This window comes from Chanos chanos, chromosome 1, assembly GCF_902362185.1.
Source record: "Chanos chanos chromosome 1, fChaCha1.1, whole genome shotgun sequence".
Taxonomy (NCBI): Eukaryota; Metazoa; Chordata; class Actinopteri; order Gonorynchiformes; family Chanidae; genus Chanos; species Chanos chanos.
The window spans coordinates 37,693,586-37,717,016 of NC_044495.1; the positions used below are offsets into that span (position 1 = coordinate 37,693,586).

Genomic DNA, 23,431 nt, shown 5'->3' on the forward strand with positions numbered 1-23,431 from the left:
ATCACACTAGTGTTCTTTGTAGATGATACTGTCAATGAAGACAGTATGAAACAAAGTTTTGGGAGCCTGGATTTTTCAAGGACTATAATTACACCTAGAATGCAATACAACCAATCAGTGTGATAGCCCATTAAATCTTTGCATCTGCACTGGCAAATGTCACAATAACTCCAAATCATAACAGAGAAGACTGAAGAGAAATGAGCCCACATACACACTTGCGTGCAAACTTAACACATTTATCTTGGTGTCTCTCTCACCTGAATGCTGAATCACATTCTCTATCTGTCAGCAAGGCAGGTAATACGCAGTAATGTGACAAGGTGTTGCAAGGTTCAGTTAAGGTCCTATAAATGCAGCCCTGGAACATTAGCACCAGACTGGTGTGATGAAAACGCTCCGTAACAAACCCCTATTCCTGGAAGCTAAGATCACATGTAATGGCCGGGCCGAGGCCCGTCTCCTCGCTTTCTCTTTCTGACGGCTATCACATGTCACATTCACTACCAAAACAGAACAGCATACGACCCTGGAGACATCAGTCTCTGTGTGACACGGGCGAAACAGTCGCGAGTTGTCAAAACGTGAGAAGCTCTTGGTTGGCGGCAAGATCGCTGACATCTGACGTAATACATGTTCAAACCGACTGCGACGCCTCCCGAACTCCCCCCAACAAAATGTTGATCTTTGTTCCAGTTAGTCAGGAGCCTGAACACAAAGGTCTGGGACAGCAAAAGGGCAGGTAAACAAACGGGTTGGGTCAGATGACGACATTGTTTACAGCTGGGATTACTTCAGTTCACACCAAGAGTGTGGCCCATGCTTTTATCCACAGCATTAAGTTTGCAACATTTGCCTAAGAAAAGTATGATGAAGGTTAAGAAGACAACGGAAATTTCACAAAATATTCAAGAATATAAACAGTATTTTCACAAAGAATATTAACAATCACTAATTCTGGACATTCTCAAGACTGTCTCTGCCAACTGAAGACTGACAAGAAGAGAGAAAAAGAGATGCACAGGCCAAAGGTGCGTGAGTGAGCTCTTGTCGGCTTAATGCAGCAGATAGAGTGATCTGTCCTATTATAGCATGCTTGGGTCAGAGAGCATATGGAAGCCGTCCCACGCCTCCCTGGCACCGTCTGAGAGGGAGAGAGAGAGCACGGTCTGAGGCGACTGAGCTCATACGAACTGTTCCCACTACTCTCAGGTGTGTCCACTCTTTCAGGTTTACTCCGCAAAGAATTTTGCCTTGTTTGAAACCGGTTTTGTATTTTGTGGTTGTGTGTGTGTGTGTTTGTGTGTGTTGCTAAGGTTTGTAAAACTCTCCGGAAGGCAAGCTTCAACTGTTTACACACACAGTGCAGACAGAGCCGTATGACCCGTCCTTGTGTAGCCGTCTCTTATCTCTGCTGCTTGCTTAGCTCTAAATATATTTCAACATCAGCTATTCCCAAACCACATACTGGTACATGGCAAAAGAAAAACAACGAAAGCAGAGGGATTTTTCTTTTAAATGATCCTTGGACATGTGAGATGAATCAATGTACTGATGAAAAACAAAAAAAAAATAGCAGACATGAAATATTTCTTTGGTTGAACTAGCAGACATACCTATTGTTATTGTTACAATACGTTGCTCAGAATGCAAAAAGACAAAGACAAAAAAAAAATTCTGTCTGCTTTGGAATTTAAAGCAAATACAATCCTGGCAGCATTACGTATGTTACTATTTATCTCATATGGGAATCATTTGCAGTTTGGGCACAGAAGAAGAGAGAGACAAAGATATTGTCAAATGCTGAAGAAGTGCCCTTGTTTGCATAACTAGCCCCCGCTTGTTCCCAGAATGCTGTTCCTCATGTCATGTGTGGGAATTCAGTGGTACTCACTCGGTGAGAAGCTTGTGAAGCTGCGTGTGGCCCCTCTTCTGGGCTATACTGGCCGGTGTGCGGCCCTGTTTGTTGGGCAGTTTGAGGGCCTCCCTGGCTCCCGGTTGCTGAAGCAGGAAGAGGGCAACCTTTCGCAACCCACGGCGTGCCGCAAAGTGGAGGAGGGTCTCGTGTGGTCCAGGTTCTGGAGAATAGAAGAAGGTGGTTTCGATCAGGGACAGTGTCACTCACTGATACAGAGAGTCTAGACGCATTACGTCACTAAGAACACACTACAATCCCAAGCAGAGGTTTCACGGCTACAAAAATAAAACTATAGTAAATTTACTAAAGTGAGATCCTTAGAACTGTCTGTCTAATGGAAGAGTTCTTACAATATTTGAGTGAGTGAGAATTCACAGCAGAGAGATTCAGCACTTCCTACACTGGACTCTGACTAGCCTCCTAGTTTCTCACTGCCTCTGTTGCATAAGGGCATGGATTTCTCTAAACTTTAGCCAATCAATGACTAGTCCCTCCTCTTGCCAAACCGGCAGGACCAATTAAAGCCGAGCATATCATCTATACCCTGTACACAGGTTTGGGGCCATCCCTTTAAATGAAATTCCTCTACCTGTCTGCTTAAAACTCCTGATAAGGAGTTTTAAGGAGAAAAATTTAATTTACACAACGCATTTCACATGTAAGAGGTGAATTATGTCAATAAAAACATTCAAATGGAAGGCAAACTGCCCACTTTGTGGTTGTATTTTAGGGGGACCTCGGAGGTCCAGTGTGATGCCCCTGTGTGGAATGAAACGTTTGTGGGCTTTCATGGTAATGAGAGAGATTATGTGGAGCTGTTCTGGAAGCTTCCCTCCCTGCAAGCCCAGAGACACAGAGGCTGGATTGTTCCGACTGGTTAATGAGAGGCTGGGAACCAAAGTGTCCTCGTTTGAACAGCCCCACTGGGCATTCAACAGCCAATTTGGAGCCCTGACTAAAAAAAAAAAAGAAAAAAAAGAAAAAAAAAATGCTGTAGTGGGGCGTAATCTGGTAGTCAAAAAAAAGAGAACTGAGGAGGGGATCAGGATCACTAAGCACTCAGGTGCTTGAAAGAGCTGACAGGGGTAGTAATGTAAAATAGTGAGGTCATAACATGGCCTCTAATCTGTCGCTTTCAGTTTTTTTCCCCCACTCCATTCAATGTGGCTTCTATTTTTTTAAGTTCACAATTTAAGGAGGACAAAAAAAAAAAAGCACAGAAGAGGATAAAAAGCAGTGCAAATTTAGTACCGAATCAAAAGCGAATATTTGTAAGTAAGCATTCAGTTTATGGCCCTAACCATCTTTAAAGCAGCAGGAGACTCCAAATATGTAAACTATTAGGAACAGACCTAGATGCAGCGTGTCTCACTCTGTGAGACAATGCTCAGCTGAATCACTGGCAGCATACACGCCCTAACAGCCTTAGCACCAAAAGACCCATTCATGGCTCATGAAAACAATATGAGCAAGGGCAAGTCATTTCCTTTCACTTGGTCAGATTTTATAGAGGGACTGAAAAGTGTATCATATACAAAAGCCACTCGTTGTTGGGGGGGGGGGGGGGGGGGGGGGGGGGGGGGGGTCACATACAAATCACATTTTCCACATTTTGAGCAAATCCAACGTAGCTCTTTCCCACAGACACTGCGTGTCTCATAAACCCTGGACAGCAAGTCGAAATACCAGCGAACACAAAGTTGGCACCGAAAAGCTTGGAAAGAAGTATAATGGATGGGGAAATGCTTCATATTAATTTAATACTTTTCCCTTTATATTAATGCCCAGTATGTTTTATTTCTCTCTCAGAGAGAACTTTTGGCAGGGCAGCGCGTGCCCACAGACGATCTGGGCCGAGAGCCCGCTGGTAGCTCCAGTTTCAGGGGCTGGCCCAGGTGGTGCACTCCGCCAGCTGCAGGAAATGCCAAGGCTACAGAGGAGCATTACACAGCTGGTCTCTCCTCCAAGGGCAGGTTTTCTCCGGAGGAATTTCATTTTCCGAACACATGAGATCCCGCCGCGAGACCGATCGTCTGTCTTTGTTTTAATCTGCGCATCACAAAGCCGCAAAGTAATATCCCGCCAGAGTTTTAAAGGTTGTCACTTAACCTACGAAAGAACATTGGTACAGAAGAGATGCCTTTTTTTATAGCACCGTGGGCATGTTGATTGTGTACACAATACATCCGGCATGACTGATGACAAGGCCAAGCAACAAAACAAAAAGGAAAATAACATTGCTCCAGCATTCAAAGGCAAAGCAAATGTATTTATACCACTTCCTCTGTGGTATAAAAAAAAGGACAATCAAATTACATGACAGAGCTTTTGTTTGAGACCAGAACTGTTGGTGAGAGATAAGACAGGCTTTCTTTGTTTTTGTTTTTATATAAAATAGAGAGCAAGCAAAGCTGTTGTATAGCTAGTCTTCTATTCTATGCAACTGTTAAAGCTTTAGTCTTTAACTACCAGCAAGACAGCTCATACTTAGCCTCCACACTGGCACCAATCATTAACTAGCCACTAAATTAGCGCATCTACCATACCATTAGCAGATATGGTTAAGGTCATCCAAGTGAGCTGTTCTCTAATCTTCGTACAAATGGTTTGAACCGCACATCTGTCACATGTGCGTTCAGCACTGACAATGGCTTCCAATTCATCTAAATACAGATATTCCCATAAACACACATGCACAAACAGACGCTTAACACACATTTACATGAGTCAGCGCATCTGATAACCAGTTTAAAAGAAGGAAAACAAGGATCTGAGCCAAAGCTTCTGCCTCTGTCCGAAATGAGCGAAAGGAATTTGAGCATTCCCAAAGGCACTGTTCAGTTTAACAGCAGCAATCAGCTCTATTCTAATACCACTTTAATCATGTACTCCATTTTCTTAGACTGATTAGCACCTTCATTTCATGTCAAGTCTTTTTTTAACTTCTTTGCAAATGCTCCAAGGTCATACACAAAACATGGACACATGACAGGCATAATGGAGTTCTCTTTATGACAAGGCCGTACTTAATGTGTTAAAAATCCGATTCTCAAATGTTCCCTCTGCAACAAAACCATATGTGCCACAAAAACTGTGCACGCTATACTGCAAATTCACCTGCAGTCCATTCTTCACATTGTACTGTATATTCTAAAACTATTCAACGTTGGCCATGGAATAGTGAGATCCTGTTAAATTTCGTCTCCATAAACCGCTATATGACACAGAGAGTTAAGAGTCCACACATGTGTTGACCAGGTACGTATCCGTCCGTGCAAGCAAAGGACAAAATCCAGACCTATGAATCTGAATTGGACCGGAATTGGACCACAGTCTGCACATAACTCAACATAAGGCTCTACTTCAGTCACTAATTCAATGGTGCAAAAATGAAAAATTTGAATATGAAAAACCAAAAAAAGAAAAAACGGTAGGACACAATAATACCCGTATGCAAATGATTGATATTTAAATCCTATTTTGTGCAATGACAGATTTCGGTCAACATCGTTCACTGACATCTCAACTTTCACAAAACAATCTTATGAACCATATATGCAGTGACATCTCAAACTCCTCTCCTTGTAATTTACAACTACTACAACAGAGGGGGAAAACAACTGTAACACACGGCCTGATCTGCCAATTCGAAAGAAACAGAAAAGATCAGTCATCTATGACCAGGGCCTCCCCACTTATCACAAACAATCTACAGCCAGTTCTAAAACAAGTTCCCTGCTTTTCTTAATAGGCCATGGCATGCTGTGTGCCAAAACGAGCTCTTTAATTTGGGTGGGAATGTTTGCTTTAGAATATCTGACTGTACGTTCATGGCTTGTTCTTGCGTCCCAACAGGAGAGGGGAGGCAGAAAAGAATAAAGGGAGGGGGTGGGGGGTTAGAAGTGAAAATCAGTAGCCAAAAGGAGCAAATGGTGCAGCTCTTGGGGGAATTTCCCTCAGACAAGTAGGGCCTTTAGTCAGAGACAGATCTCCTAGATACTACCCACAACTCCAAATCCTTCATTACAACCACGGACACACTGAACAGCGTTTTCCTGCCAATTTACCTAGTTACTTCTCTAACTGGTGACATGAGTTGCACATTACAAGAAAAGAAAAAAAAAATTAATAATAATAATAATTCAGTATGCTCAACCTGTGATTGGATATTTACCATACATATCATTCTCCTGGGGCCATGACTAGCTAAGAGTGCAGTACAGGGCCAATTTCATTAGCGAACGTGCTGATATGCACACTTCAGAAACCACACAGCAAAAAGCATTGAGCTGTGGTAAGACCAAATCAACTCACAAGAAAGGTTAACCGTTAAAGTCCTTTAGCTACATTACGCAAGTGTCCTTCAAACATATTCACTCATTCAGGACCTTAGGTCTCTTGTTAATTCTGTTTTTTTTACAAAGGCACTAGGCGCTTTCGGACTTGGGGAACTTTTTCACAGTTCTTAGAACTGTTGGAGGAAGTACCCCCTTTTTTGTGTGTCTGCATTGCAGGAACTGAGGAGGATCATAGTTCTTAGAACTTAGGACTTTTTTAGCTCCTACTTAAGGGTTGGTAGTCTCCCAGCACAAGAGGAACCATGAGTGGCGTAAGTGTGCAGCAGGGTTTCCGTTAGGATCTTTTCTTGGTGTCCGGAAAAAAATTATTTTACCGGACAAATTTGAAACTTACCAGTCACGTAACAGTTTATGTTACAAACACAAATATAATGTACACCTAGGTTGACGAAAGATGTGACAATGACTTCAAACCAGTTGCACTATTTAATGAACGGTTACGATTAAGCCAAACGCACAGTAACGACTGAGCTATTGTAAATGTAGGCCATTACAGAACATGTGTAACCTGCAACATCTGTAGTCTGTTTAAAAAAGGCTAGGCCTACATGGCATCAAATGTAGCCTATAAGGCTGCCAGGTAACATTTTATTTTCTCCTTTTTTTCATTGCAGCAAAGTCCCCTGCCGACTTGAAATCAAACGTGTCCAATGTGTCTTTGCAGCTTGCAATGCACATAAGCCGTGTTACTCTCTCCTCCTCCAGGCTGTTTCGCTGTCAAAATACAAATATCCTGTTATAGCTACGTTTTGTATGAGCATTATTACCAGACATTTTGACTGGCAAGTTTTTAATTTATCGTTTTTTTTTTTATAAATTTTACCAAGCAAAAACTGGTATGCAGTCGCCATTTTTAAAAATCCATGTAAAACGTCACTTCAACATTCCTACTGGTTGTGCGAATGCAAACAGAAAAAAAGCCCTTGAAAGTATGTAGTTCTTGGGGGAGCTCCCCAGTAGGTAGTTCCTCTCAACGAGTCCCTAGAACTGTTTGGTCTGAAAGCACCTACTGAGTGCAAAAACCAGAACATAGGCCTATTTCTTGGTAAAAACCCAACGAAAGAAAAACATTCCACACAGGTATTTACCGAATGCTGGGGTTGGCTGAGTTCCTTCGTCTGTGTTAGCGAAGTCGGTGCCCAGCACGCTCCAGCCCTGGGGCAGGGACAGGTGTCTGAGGGCCAGCGCCAACGTGTGGTCCAGCCTCTCACACTCCTGCAGGGGGATCTGACATTCGTCCAGGAGCAGCGCCCCCTCCAGGCCATCCGCATGTCCTGACGCGCTCACCAGAAACTGGGCCATGTCCAAGGCCAGGTCCTGGACATACTGGAAACATTCCTCAGCCAAGGGGTCCACTGGCCCTCCTGGTCTGGCCAAGCACAACGTGACTTGTACCGTTTCACTGCAGTTGTGGGCTGTGGAGAAGAGAACCAACAAACACAGAGTCTATTAGACACAATTTAACATTTAAATGTTCCCCAGTCAGCAGGCAGTCGTCAAGTCCACAGCATCTCAAGTACAGCATATTAAAGAAAGTATTGCTTTATATTCAAGCCATAATTATACATGGCCGGCTTACAGCAACGAAGATACTCTGGAAAATTTATGCAGATACCAAGCTTAGTCTAAGTTTCCAGCTGACTGAATATATTTGTTACACTCTTAATGGCTGATGTTTCTCTTAAGAACTGCTTTGTAAGACCTGTGGTTTCTCTGAGAGAATCAGGGTAGTGAGAAAAATCCGAGCAGAAGTGTGCCCAAAAGTGAGATCACTCCAAAGTGTGAAAACGCAGTGAAACTCTCCGTAAGTTCCATTAGATGAGGCCATAGCTGAAAAGCTCATTGACAGGGAGGAGAGGCAGACAATTTACTAGAACCGCTACCACATCCTCTGTGCCATCAGTAGTTGCTATTAGAAACAAGGCACAAACATTAATTTTATTGAACAGTCTGTAAAAAAAAAAAAAAAATCCTGCAAGGGGAGCAGATAGAAAAAGACCTATGCATTACGCCATACAGCGCGCACACTTCACTGATCATCTCACCGTGAAAAGATGCAACAACTATAGCCGATTCATATCTATATTTTAGGAGACAGAACTTTTGGAGTCTAAAATTACATTGGGGCTTCCGAGGAGACCAGAATTAGAGAAAGTGGCTACTCTTAAAAATGAGATCTTTCAACAGGGAATTTTTGCAGCAGTACGGCGGACATCAGTGTCAAAAGGATATGCATAGCCATGGGAGGTCTTCGCATCGCTGTCACGAAACTGTACACGGCAGATATAGCTCTCCCTAGAGAGTCTGTCAGAGGGTCAGATGGGAGTCTTGTATTTATGAGGGCTAATGTTACCCCATGACACAAGAAGCGAATACAAAACATGTAAATATGCAAGATGCCAACATATGCGTGTTTTCCTGACTTTTGCTGACGTCCACAACACACAACGCAAACAGATGTAAATCAGCGTTTGGACACATGACTGTTGGATTGACAAATTAGGCTGCTTTCGCACTTGGTCCGTTTTGCTGGTCCGTACCCAAGTGCGGTCTAAATATAGATGAGAATGCCAATGAATCATCTGAACTTGAGTAATCATTAAATCAGAAATAAACAAAATAAACGACTTTCTCTGTAGTTGTATGCGGTTGATTACCCAACCAACCAAACTGTCGAACAGTGGCCTTGATGACCAATCATTTTCGAATAAGTAAGCGGGGAGTGGAGAGTTAACAATACAAACCTTGAGTGGGTGTTGGCCTGCATGTCTGAGATTGCTAAGTAACTAGTACACCGCTAACAAGCAGCAGTTCCTCCCTAACTGCTTCCAATTAATTATTTTCCGTCACCATGGCCAAAATGCCACCACAGTACCAAGTCATCAAATACTGTACTCAGTATCAGAGATAACTATACTGTAAGGATCAGACCAGTGTAATGGACAGGAGTTCATTCCACGATATTACAGCATACAATAACTGTAAACTACAGCACCATTAAATACCTGTATTTACATGCACAGCATACGTTTCATTTGTTTCGCAATGTTAGTAAGAGAAACGTATGCTTAAAAAAAGCACGGCAGACATAAACATCCACAGATGAAAAACATGTCTGGCTGCCAAAAGCTGAGCTGGGGCAGATATAATTATTGAAAAATGTTCTCACATTAAAACTATTCATTTCCAGGACTGGAAGAGGGGAAACAGGGAGAAAGAAGTGGTACACAGTAATAGAAACAGTCATAAACAATTATGACTTTCCTGTGGCTATAGCCAAGGGGCCTGTCCTATTTCAGTTGACTCGTGGAGGACACATAATAGCAGTAATCAATGTGCGAATGTGTATGTATGTACGCATGTGTGTATTTGCTTGCATAGAGCAGAAAATACAAGTGAATTCTCTAAAAACATTCCTCTTTCTGCCCTTCATACTTTCTCACACACTCACTCACAAGCTAAAACCTCACTCACTCACTCACTCACACACACATACGAACTCACAGACTCACCCTCTTTCTCTCTCTCAAACACACACACACACAATTAAAATAGAAATGGCTGTCTTGTTTAATTCCTGTTGATAAAGATGTCTTAGCAACCAGACTTCTGACTCAAACAAAAGCAGCAACAGCGGCAGAGACCTCCAGGGTAGGACAGGAGAGGGGGGCTTCACGTCTCTTTGGTCTGCAGGCTGAGAGTAGTGCACCTGAGGCAGACGACAGAAACCCATCCATCTCGTCCTCTTAATGCACTGCTAAAAAGCCTCTAAGTGCTCACCCGGGGGGGGGGGGGGGGGGGGGTGATTACAGCACTCTGTGCCAAGATGCAGCACAGTTCCACCCCCTCTGCCCCCTCCTCCCTCCTCCCTAAAATGAACACAATAGACTTTTAGCCAGACACACACTTACTGTTATGTTACAGCATCCTATGTTTTCAAACTGTTTAACAGTCATTATTAGCAGAGAAAAAAGGATCATTTTCATCAAGCAAAAATAATCTGAGCATTTTTCAAGGCTGTTTGGTTAAAAAAAAAAAACATTACACACTTTTTGGACAGAATGTGTCAATGCCAAAGAGTTTTACATTGCTGATCTATGAGAAGCACCTACATGGTCATAGGTTCCTGTAGGAAAACTGAGGTGTTCTTACCATGTTAAAATATACCCCCCACTGTCTAAGCTGTATCAAGACATATAAGGAAAACATTTACAATTCAAAGTGCAGGGACTGAGTAAAGCTTAGTTCTCTCCAGGAAAGAAGACATGTCCTTATACAGGTAACTAAGACTTCACACACGGACACACCCACAAACATGCACACATAGATTCAAGAGATAAATGTTTATGTATCTGCACAATCTTGTCAGCCACTCCCCATTTTTTAACGTACAACAAGCCATAATGTTTCCTCACATTCAGACCAACTGCACGTCCAGCTCTTTTGCTATGAACACAGTGAGTGTGTGTATAATATATGTCTGTGAGTTGCGTACTATTGCATTTGGAAGACTTCCCAATCAAAGTCTCTATGCCCAGTTCACTCTCAGTGTATTCAATGGGGTCAATGAGGTGTTATATATGTATGAAGTACATTATACATGTGTAAACTCTTCTATCTGAAAGGTAACGATAAAATTTGGGAGATTTTCTTTTACATGACAGATTTCAAAAGTGTTAAGATAGCACATAACTGACAGTTTGTTTGATAAGCAAACCGGATGAAGCCAAGTGAATCAGATTAACACCTTCTCCCCGCACCATGACTGATAATAACTTCAGCTTACCTACACCAAAAAAAACCAAAACCTGCATAGCTTCTCTCTCTTAAACGATTCATTTCCGAAATTTGTAGAGAGAATGGCAGGGTCACTGGCAGTGGTTAAGAGGTGCCCACACACACACGTGTGTCTGTGTGTGTGTGTGCGCGTATGAAAGTGCGTGTGTGTGTGTGTGTGTGTGTGTGTGTGTTTAGGGCACTGACCTGGGCACACGGCCTGCAGGGTGACATGGCTGAGTCTGTGCGTGCTGGTCAGGTGTGTCTGGGTGGTGCCAGCAAACAGCAGGTAAAACTCTACCTCCTCCTCATCCTCCAAACACTCTTCATTATCGAGCTGCACAGTCAGCACACATTCACCCTATAACAGAGAGAGAGACAGAGAGAGAGAGAGAGAGAAGGTTATTAACATTTATGCTTTTTTTCAGGTGAAATGCATTGGTACATGCATCAGAGGGTCGATAAAGAAAAGAAAATGTCTGAACTTGTATGAATGTCAAAATGACATAACTCAAACCCTAAATAACAGAGAGGTGACAGAAACACCCTCGCATCAAAGACCACACATAAAAGAGAGGCATCAACACCTGCCTATAAAGGAGACGTGGTTTTTGATTATGTTGTTGTCAACCCTATAGCAGGACAGCACTCTCTGTAAATACAAATAGACTTTTGAAAAACAATAATTACCCAACCCCTCCCCACTTAATTACATCATGTATTTTAATGTACAATAAGCATGTGTGTGTGTGAAGGAAACCACTGTGTGGGTTTCTGGAAGCTTCTGAGTGTTTTCATCACGGTCTGAACCAAAGTTAAACATTTGAAAAAGAACACTGAAACAACTGAACGAAAAAATCAAACAAATTTGAAACATTTGTTTTGGCCAGTGTCACAATCTCGTCTTTTTTTTTTTTCTAACACACAGATGAGGAGACCAAGGCTTTGTCTTTGTGAGAGGCCTCACATAACCCTGAGAGCATTCGTTTTACCTTAAACTCTTGGGACACACACAATATTAGATGACACTACACACACACATGCACAAGCAATATTAACACATAGCTAAGCCTAAGGGGAAGCAGATAAGATTGGAGGACAGTTATGTTTCCTGGAAGAACTAAGATTATTTATATGTTATTATGAGAGTGAGTGAAGTTAAAAAGTGTTACAGTGTTGACTCCAGCACTGTTCTGTGTAGCCACTGCTGCTAACAGATTAGCATATGCAATGGAAGAGTATGAAGCACAATAGTGTCAGGTCTGTCTACACAGCCAGGCATAATTCAACAGTCTAACTGTCACTCTTTCAAACTTTCTCAATATGCTGCCAGTACTTCATGCCCTTAAAAACACAGGAATTTATATTTCAGATCCAACTTGGCAGAAGCACACTTGAGCCAATCTCAATGGGTGAATCATCAAAATCCATTAGATGCTTGGTTCGCTGGCTTCCCGTACTGGTAATGTCAAAAACACAGGGTTAGAGAGTGTGATGTAAGCAACGGGGCTGAATGCGATGGTGGGAACTGTTTTCTTTGGATCGAGTGCAGAGACCACATCCTCCTGTGCCAAATGCCAGTCAGCTGCTTATTCTGGGTGATGACAAAAGGACTGGTACAATTTAGAGCAAATTCTACACAAGGTAAAAAAACAACAGCAACAAAAAAAGAAAACCCTTAGTCCCTGCGTAGATGTAACTCTACTAAATTTCCAAAATGGTTGAAATACCACAGGTTGTCCTACTTTTATGCAAGATGCTTCAACACAAAGCAGCACCTGACAGCGCCGCCCCCCCCCCCCCCCCAAAAAAAAGACAGTACAATACACCTCCACAACTCCTCTTTAAGACACACAGCTTTATGGTCTAGACGACAACCGCAGAAAGTTATCGCCAAAGTGACTAAGCGCTCAAAATTCAAATCAGTCTTACGCAACTTTCGTTCCCTCCAGCTATCTGCATTATAATATTGACAATACAGCCATGCAGTCCTGAGTATGCTCATCATAAGCATAAGCTAGCAATAAGTAACCTGTTTTTAAATAAAGCACCCACACCGAATCTAGCAGTGACGTGTCAAGTTAGCGTAAAGAAAACACGTTTACTGTTTGAGCAAGTTATCCTTTTGAAGCAGTAACATTCAAATCATGTTGACAAAGACAGGGCTGACAGTTATACTTCTGTTCCTTAATAACACAGACAGACAAGCTTCTTTACATGCCTCCCAACACTAAGGCTTCTGAATGCCTCAAAGCTATCAAAATATGATAGAGATTAATCTTCAGAGAGATGGATGGTCTATGGTCTCTCGTTGATGTAAAGAACTTGCCTCACCTGTCGGAAATGACTACACCCTGATCCTAAGTCATGACAGATCTGAAGGGTGTGGCAGAGTTTAAAAGAGGACTGGGGTTAAACAGTGGATTCTCTTTCACCACATTTACCAGACAAGACTGTATGGGCATGGAGAAAGATGCACAGATAAAGATGCTATAGATTCCACCCACAGTCAAACCACATTTGTTTTTGTTATTGCTGGTGATATGCTTTTACAACTGAGGTGTCAATACAAATCCTTAGTTTGAAAACAGGACCAAAAAAAAACACTTCTAGTCAGACTGCCATGTTTGGAAAAGGCTTAACATGTGCTGTCAATGATATGTCAGACTGTCTGAGGGCCAACCAGGACAAATGAGACGACCGATCCAAAGCTGCCTTTTAATAAAAAGCCATGTCTCTTTCACCAGTGACAAAGAGGATTCCAGACTTTAAGGACTCACCCCTATTAACTATAGCTTGCACATGTCCTAAACAAACTGATGTCTCTAAATGTGTGTCTCTTTAAGTGCTTGCATGCTAAAGTTGGCTACAGGACACTTATAGTCTAGCAGCCCAATATGGACAACAGGTGTTCCTACAGGATCGGTGCCAGCGGCGCAAAGAGCACAAATGAAACAAAACCATGAGACAAAGACCACCCTGAAGCCACTCAGGCTCCATATGCAACCACATATTCATACTTACATATAGATTTCCAGATTGCTTTTATCTATGTTGTTGTAGCCAGTGTGACATATTATCAAGTATAATAGTTTGACGGAAAATGTTTAATCACTGAACAGATTTACTCTTCAGTTTCATCCCTGCCAAGTTATATTTCTGCCGTGCACGTAAAGTGCCTAATATCCAAAGTGAAAAACCCATCACGGATCATCTTATATGAAGGGATAAATAAATGGATTAACACAGAAATAAAGTATTTCTGAAATGCTAAGTGTTCCCGACATCTGGCGATTGGTAAGGTGCGGCTGATGTTCCTGCGGAGCTGTGATGCAGAAATAAGCACTTGGTTGTAAGGCGTTTGAAAGAAGCCAAGAAACTGTCCGAGGAGGGGCAGCTATCCTCTTTTAGCTCGGCGTTTCTAAGAACAGCCCCGGAGTGGCTTCGCTAAGAGCTGGGGGTGTGTGAGAGCTACACACTGTGCTTGTGAGTAGTTCAATGGTTTTCTACATTACAAGCTAAAAGAAGGACAGGGCAGCAGGCCAGACAAACTTTTGTCCACACTCAAAAGGCTACACTGAAGCATATGCTTATATAAACACTTTCTTTCCCTCTGTGCTTCAAAAAAAACGTGGACTTAAAGTAAATTACGCAGCCTCGTGTCAGAAACTGCCATGGCAGCTCAGCCTCACTGTAATACAGTCATTAGCCTGTGAAATCCTGATTTTACACCTAACTAAATGAAAAGACTCTCCTCCGTCCAAAAAACAAAAGATTAGCTTGTTCTTTAGTCTAAATTATGTCGCGCGTCTGCGCTGCTGTATAGGAAGCCAATCAATAATGTCCCTGTATACTGTAACTCTCAAAAGTGAGTCAGTGTCAAAAGACAACTGACTAGCACATGACTAACTTTCCCAAGTGTAGTTTCTTGCTGACAGTAACCCAGGGTCCACAGTAGAAACAAAATTGATTTCCAGTGTGGATGGATTGATCAGTGGCTGTGTGAGTGACGGAGTCTGAATGACAAAACAACATGAAAAAGAAACAAACTTAGAGAAAGCTGCATGCATTAAATAACATACTTCTTAAAGAGAAAGTTATTTATATCTCTCCGCTGTCAAACAGGAGGGCAGGAGGTACTTATCGAATTCTTTTTCACATGCAAACAAGGCTGATTTGACTCCCCTAAAAAATAAACTTGAATAAATAACACACTTGTGAGGAGAAAGTAAATAACCCAGCTTGTGAAGAAAAGTTTCTGAAAACAACGCACAGGAACTCTCAAAATTAAAAATGTCACGTACTTGACAGGAAAAACCTGCATGCATGCAAGAGCAAAATCAGAGGTCTGTGACCACACACACACACACACACACACACACATACACACACATCAAAAACAGCACATCCCAGCCAAATGCAGCTGTACAAACCAACAGGTGAACTACAAACGAAGAGAGTCGCATCAGCACACGTCCCACATCCTTAGATCATTATGGTAAAGCAAACTAATAATAAGTCTAAACTGAGCTCAGGAAGTGGAGACAGCGCACAACAAAACTGTTGAAATGAATAAATAACTATAAAAACATGCCTTAGAGCAAGGTTGGGCAAATCTGGTCCTGGAGGGCCAGTGTCCTGTCGGTTTTCGCTTTCGCCTCTTAGTTATCTGTTGATTTTCACCTTGACAACAGGTGTCACACTCTTCACTCAATCACAGGTTGTATTGAGTTGGTCGACATTAAAAACAGCGGGACCATGGCCCTCCAGGACCGGATTTGCCCACCCCTGCCTTAGAGCAATCAAACTAACATAAGTATTAACATAAAGTTAAAGCCTATTTGTAATACACTAATCTTTAGCCATGTTCATGTTTATGCATGTGCAAACCACTGAAGTCTGTGAAAATGATTACATTAATTATATCTCTGTGTAAATAAATACGTTTTAATCAAAATCTGCATTGAGTTTACTACAAGTAGTAGAAATAGCCTGTTTTAAGTGGGTCTGTAATAGACTGATGTGTTTGCTTTTCATTGCCTCTACTGAATAAAAATAATGAAAAATTATGGACCAAGTTATAAGACCAATCAGATCTACAGTGTCTGTAGTCAAGGAGCTACTGGACACAGCAATGAGGTTTTGCAAAAGAACATCAGTCATTCTGAGTTGAAGTCTAACTAGGCCAAACTTGGCACTCTCTCTGTTTTCTGTGTATAGTCTACTGAGACCCCCCCCCCCCGTTCGCTACTCTCTGATATTAGAAGCCAGTCCCACATCCCACGTCACATAACCAACCTCTCTGAATTTTCCAATCTGTAGGTGGTGCTGGAAGCTCCAGGGCCCAATAACATGCTGAAGACAGGCCCTAGTTTAAGTCGATGGCCCGAAAGGCTCACCCACGAAAAAAAACCTGCACTGCTGTCAGAAGACATGTTTTTGACTATTCAGCCCTACCTTAAACGTGGCTACAGTTCCCTCTGTCAAAAAATTGGTGCAGCCCACAACTGTTGGAATACTTCTACTGGCTGTGATTTGTGCCATTAAAGTGAACTGGGTTATATATATATATATATTAAAAAAAAAAAAGAATTCTTTAAAAAAAATCCTTGAAGCAAGGCTGTTTTTACATTACTGTAGAATGATCTCATTATGAGCCTTTGTAACAGAGGTAGGCCTTTGGGGAAGAACCAAGATTTCAGCCTCTTACAGTTGACTTTTTTTTTTCTTTCTAACGAGCGTAACTCGTCCCATATATTTTCTAAAAACACTGTAGTTCTTATGCAGCCACCCTTTGGACATGAGGGTGCCTCATGCCCTGAGCAAATCTAATTAAGAGTCCCTAAAAGCCAAACAAAAGGAAGAACATGCAATTACCCAGCCCACATTTTTTGGTCGTAACCCACGTAGAGAGCAGGCCAGGTTAGTTCAACAAGGCAGACTTGTGTAGACTGCATCTTTTTCTCATAGTGCTTACTACAATACTTTTGGAAACTTTCCTTAATCATTAACTGACACCCCCCTCCACCATCTTCCAACCCACACACACAGACACACACACACATACAAACACAGACACACAAAGATAACAAATGATCAATTAGAGTATAAGTAAAAGCATTGTTACTTTTCATGAAAAGAACAAAAACTCAACACTTACATATAACGGAGCTTGCTGTGGATTCAGTTTCATGACCCTGGCCACTGTAGAGAGGGAGGGAAAAAAACACTGTTAGATGGTTTGAAACAATTATTTCAGAAAACAGAGGAGGCTGCAGACAGCGAATCTCCTTTGTTTGGCACATCTTAGAGAACAGATTCCCCCCGAAGCATTAGTGTGTGGTGGGGACTTTTTGCGGGCCGCAGTATAAAACGAATGTTCTGAGAGGACTTGTACAAGGAAAAACGAAGCCTAATTAGGGTTACTGGTGTGGCTGTTCTCAAAAATGGCTTTTCTTTCCCTTTAACTTCCAGCTGGAAGCCTACTGTTCGGTGAATAAGGCTACGGTAGCATAGGCTTTTGTTTTTGATTTAAGTCGGACACTTTGACAGCTGAGTTTTGTCATGTTTGGTGAATGGGACACTTGCACAAAATGAAACTTGGCTTCGATAAACAATTTTTGATATAGGGTACAGGAAGACGCGTAAATCAGAAAGACTCTTCAATAACTTACAGACCAGGGCATATTCTAACGTTAACCATGTTACTGTGGCTGACTTTACTATACTTAATGCTTAATGATGTGTCAAGTGATTTGCAATATATTTATTAAGTCACATTAAAAAAAAAAAAAACCTAAAAGTTTCAGACTTCCAAAGGTACAACTTGGTTTTTAAACACTAGTCCACATCCTGCATCCCCTTCCCCCATCCCAAAAAAAAGACAATCTTGGCACAGCAGCAAGTAGGCTGAACACCCTCAGCATTCTGTGGTCAAGACTAGGGAAAAAAAAAAAAGAGATGGAAAAAGAAAGGAGGTCAATTGCCACAATTAATACAGCCAGGGAAAATCATTCAAATATCACAAATCCATATTAGAATCAGGGCTGACAGACAGAGAAGACTCTATTTTAGTAGGGCTCGTGTCTTTTTCAATACGGAGACTTGTCTGTGACGAATAACAGGATGTGTTGCGAACTCAGTAGAACAGAGAACCCCAAACAACTCCAATCTGGCTTCAGCCACATCATTCAGCGTACTTGGACTCTCCAGTAGACACAAACTATGTGCAGGCATGAGAAACGCGAGCCCAGACTGCTTGTTCAAAAAGAATCGATGCTTCTGCCCTGAATCCCAGAGCTCTTCTCTCGTATCACCAGTGCTCCTCGCGTGGTAAAGCTTACAGCACTGTCTGAAAATGCTATTGGCGAGCTTCAGCGCACTGATCTGCAAACGCACTGACAGGAGCAGATACAGGGGTCAGAGAATTGCAGACAAAGAAGAAACCCACCATTACAACCACTGCTGAGGCTGGGACGGAGTGCTGTCCCAAGAAAAAAAAAGAGAGAGAGTGAGAGAGTGAGAGAGAGAGAGAGAGAGAAAAAATGTCTGCGAACAGTTGAGCCCGATGACAGAGTGACTGTGTGTTGTGTTGTGTGAATGAGACATACTGTGAAATCTGACAGTCTGCTGCCATGCATAGAAGCCATCTGTCTACAGGGTAGAGTTAGTGTGTTCCAACTGGGCATGATAAAACAACACACACGCACACACACATGCACACATACAAGGCACTATTAAGAAATGCAAAACATGCAAGGCCTTGGAGTAAACCTGGAGTGAGTTCTCCAGCCAATAGCTAACATAAACCCAGTCATTAAGACAGCACTTCTATCTTATCTGGTTTCTCAACATGTGCTCAATGTAAACAATGATTAATAGTTATTCTTGTAGGAGACCTAAGAGTAGACGTTGGACCAGCATTAGGCTATCTGCTCTGCGCTCTGCCCACAGGGGACGATTACCCATCCCCTTGTACTGCTTTGCCATCAGCCCGAAGAGAGAGTTTAATCTGTTGGGCTTCTGTGGAAAACATCAGTGGGGTAAGTGGGAATATTGGAGCGATCAGAAATGCCCACCCAAACTCTTTCACAGACAGACAGACAAATACACAGACACACACACACGTTCCTGAAAGGGAGTGGAAATATTTTTAGCTGAATAATAAGCGCTTGGATATCAGCGTGTCATGAAGAAATGCAAAGCCAGGATAAGCGAGGATTTGCCTAGGTAAAGCTACTTGGGTAGCAGCCATGTCAGGTTCACTTTCAAAAGATCTTAAAAAGTAAAGGCCTCTGCTACGATTTTATTTTGAAATGGAAAAACCGCTGTTTATATATATATATATATATATTTTGATATCGAACACGGATCAGGTCCTTTGTGTGCGAGTTTCACAGATCCGTACTTACCAAGGATCTTAATGCACCAATGGGGTTCTCTAATCTCTCAATCTCACATCATGCTGGTAATTCTAATTCTGTTTACCCTCTCCAAGCCCCTCTGTGCAGTCTGTGCCCTCTCCTATCCAACCCTCCAGTCCCTGTCACACCCAGCTTCCCATCCCCCAGACAGGTGCGTATTTACCATCATGGGTACCAGCACTGAGCCCCCGTACTATTTCCGGCTGTAGAGATCTGTGGACTAGCCTAGTCAGCAGGGGGAGTAAAGATAAAGACAGAGACAGGGAGACTGTCAGGGTGAGAAGGGAAGCGAAGAGCCTGACTGCGCAGCAAATGCTGAGCCACAGAAAGCATTAAAAAAAAGGTGACCACAAAACTGACATGAGTTGTGGTGTGCAGAAGAGGAGGGGGCTCGAGAAGGAGAGAGAGAGAGAGAGAGAGAGAGAGAGAGAGCTGTACCGTGCGGGGCCTCCTGGTTAAGCAACTGAGCCAGCAGCTCTCTGCAGAGTCAGCATGACGGCGGTTTCCCGCACCAGATCCATGTCTAAAGACACTCAGGAAACAGAGAGAGAGGAAGAATGAGCAAGACAGAAAAAGAGCAAGAGGGAGAAAAAGAGGGACAGATAGAGAAGGGGACAGAGTGAGAGAGAGAGAGAAAGAGAGAGAGAGAAAGAGAGAGAGGCTTTTGTTTGCGAATCTTGGCCAGCACACTTGCATTGCTGAAACTCTAGTGGCACACTGGGTCTGTTTCGGGAACCCATAAACCCCAAGAAAAGCTTGCTCTCTCCCTAGAGGGGAGGGGGAGACGACAACAGAAAGCAGGAATCAGAAATAAGAGGAATTGACAACTAGCAGCTCTGTGACACAAATAAGTCAAAAGTGAAGGGGGGGGGCTGAAAGGGTCGTTATGTTACGGGGCCAGGTCACGGCCTCTCGCTCTATCGCTCTCTCTCTCTCTCTCTCTCTCTCTCTCTCTCTGGGACAGTTTTCTTGTTCTTTGCTGAATAAATGGGCTTCTGTTGAAGAGCAGCGGGATGAGACAGAGGAATAATCAGCTGGCTCTAATTATACCCGCTGATCTCATTCACGCGCGCTAAGCCTACGCACTCCTACAACCAGGAGACGCAGCACAAATAACTTCTCGCTAGCAACGAAGCCTGACCCTTCTAGCATGTGTGCCGAATCCTTATTAAAGATGATAACTCAACTTGTAAAAACTGAACCTCAAATAGTAAAGCAGGGCAATGCCGTTTGACAGACAAAGACAGGCTGAGACTTACACGCAGTGATACAAGTCCAAGCAACTGTTCCATAAGTCCCTCTTCAGTTGCACCTGAAAATCTCGAAGAGTCATAAGAAAAGTTTGTTAAAGATGTAAAGGGCTCCAGATATTTCTGAATCCGTGCTTTCTTTCTCATATGCCCCTAACAAACAAAGGGCACCTTTAAAATTTGACAACTAGTACAAATATTACCACTGAGATGGCTTTGCTACCAAGAACAATCCTCCAAATCACTATGGAGAATCCAGTTAAATATGAGGTTTGCACCTTTGCACTTCTAAAGGAGATATGGGGGGGGGGGCACTTTTGTGTGTCTGAATTGAGAACCCAAAGTTCTAAATTAGCAACAAGCACAATAGAACACAACACAAGACCACAAGAAAACCAGCACTGGTCTCTCACTAAGAGAAAAAACATGTCTCAAGTTATGCGAGCTATGTTTTGGTAAACATAATAATTATGCCTTTATTTTTGGTTCTTGCTTTGCATCCCCAAAAGGGAAGTACTGCGTGATATCCACATCACAGAAGAAGTCCATAGCATGTCGCTTCGTATTTCAGGACAGAAAATCAGGGAGCATTTTCTGGGTCGTCCTGGGACCTTGTGGCAGACGCAGACAGCGAACAAGAGGAATACCACAACACCGAACTTTGCAAAAATCATCATCACTCAGGTCTGGTATCGGTGGGGTTTGCATTTACGATGCAAGGCGGAGCAAACTGGTTGTCGTTTGACTGTGGCATTCAGGCGTACACCTCGATGTGGCAGAAACACGAGTCCCCCACAAACAAGAGAGAGAGGTCAGCAGGTCCAAACGCTTTCATCTGCGCTGCCTGAGGGCGGCGAGCGGGGTCTCGGCCTTACCCCAAATCCGCACAGTCAGAGACTGGGCAAAAAAAACCCCTGCAAAGCAAATGAACTCAAACCTTGACAAAAATCATCAGAAAAAAAGGTGGCAGAAATAATTAGAGAGATTCTGTACCGTCGTACGAAGAATCTTGACAAGATGCAACACGATGTGTGAACTTAAAATAAATCATCTTCAGTCGAAAAAATAAAGAGCCTAACTCTTTGGTCCTGGAGGTGAACTACAGCTGTTCTCTAGAGTTGGCAAACGTCCAGTCGTTACGTCTAAATCTTCCAACTTAACAGGACAAAGTTTCTACTGCCAACATGTCTGAGTAGTGTCAGCTATTGATGCACGAATGGGACAGGCATGCTCAATACATGTATGAGAAATTTTGAACTGCAAATATGAAATTTTAATACACAATCATCTTCATTGACTCCTTAGACCTTACAGCTTTTGCTGAAGAAAAAAAAACATTGAAACATTGACGCTTAAATGGATAATCTGTTTCCTGGTTAAAAGCCAATTGGCTCTTGATTTAATCTAGTTGAAGTCAGGTCACACATTTGTACTTTCTATATTCAAGTGGGGTAATGAGGGTCAGAGAGGAAGGAGAAGATGCTTTTTGTAGGTCACCCTTAAGGCACAGAACACAGGTAGGGCCTGACCTGTGCCACTGTCAATCACTGAGCGTGGATGCATTTGATCAATCAACTCTCTACATGTTAGGGAATGTGGATTCCATAAGAACTTTGTACAACATTTTGCTATGATCTGACCACTGTCAACAATTATGGAAAAGTAATATTGTTGATAAAAATGAACACAAATACAAGCTGCAAAGGTGGATAAAGTAAAAACAGAACCATATCAAGATGGTCACAGATTAGTATGCGGCTGTGTTGCAAATTAGCTTATTTCAAACACAACAGTGATAAGGTAAGACTAATTTCTCTCTCTCTCCCTATAACATTCTCTCTCTCTCCTTAAGCATACCAACACAGCATTACGCAACATTTTATCAGTGCCAAGGCTCTTCCAATCTGCAGGGCCGCACAAATTCGAGCGGCAGGAGAAATCTCATTTCCTCGTCTGGTGTTTGAAGCATACTACCACCGCCAGCCCAAGCCAGACACCTGTTTGTTCAGTCTGAGTAAACACAACTCGTCTCTCAGGCTTCTCTGTCCCGTCGCCCCCCACCCCATCTCCGCTGCTACCAGCCCGGAGACTCAGCCAACCCATCTGATGGCCAGCGTGGGTCAGTGGTGTTGTTATTGCCCAGGGACTGGAGCTGAGACAGCAGAGTGAATGAAGCTCATGTTTGAAATAGGATTAAGGGCTAAGAGTTTTAACTCACTGACTCATTCACTGGATTGGTTAACGCTCAACACTGTCGATAAGCACCTTGAGTGGCAATCTGAAAAGAGAGTGATTATTTCATTTTTTGTTCTCTTTTTTTTTTTTTTTTTTTTAACTTCCATAATAACTGCAAAGCTGATTCAATACTATTAATTCCTCTGTATTAAAGCAGGTTCGCCGTAGGCGGTCTTGGACTTGATTGGGTCGGAGTATTTTTAAATATGCGTGGCGGAGTCACGCTGGAAGAATGCGTGAACAATCCGCGCAACAGGGGCTGATGCTAATTTGCAACTGCTTGCCGGAATAGTTGGGATGTCATTGCTAAGCAGATGAGTTGGGGAAATGGGGAGGGGGAAGGGTGGCGAGAGGAGAGGGTCAACGCTCATGCCCTTCTGACATAGACAGGATGTAGAGTGTGTCACACTCCCAATGGGACTTCCCCTTGGGAACAGACTTCTTTATACTGTCAACCAATCAGACTCTTTT

General features: G+C 42.7%; 1 protein-coding gene across 1 annotated transcript in view; it reads right to left on the reverse strand.

Moving 5' to 3' along the window:
• LOC115822738 (A-kinase anchoring protein 13) overlaps positions 1 to 17,245 on the reverse strand; it is a 66,377-nt gene extending 49,132 nt beyond the window's left edge. Inside the window, exons 1-5 of the mRNA XM_030786659.1 lie at positions 17,213 to 17,245; positions 11,260 to 11,413; positions 7,365 to 7,691; positions 5,922 to 5,936; positions 1,895 to 2,078 (exon numbers count right to left, since the gene is read on the reverse strand). Of these exons, the coding sequence (XP_030642519.1) occupies positions 1,895 to 2,078; positions 5,922 to 5,936; positions 7,365 to 7,691; positions 11,260 to 11,413; positions 17,213 to 17,245 (713 nt within the window). The remainder of the gene's footprint in view (positions 1 to 1,894; positions 2,079 to 5,921; positions 5,937 to 7,364; positions 7,692 to 11,259; positions 11,414 to 17,212) is intronic.
• Between the last annotated feature and the right edge of the window lie 6,186 nt (positions 17,246 to 23,431).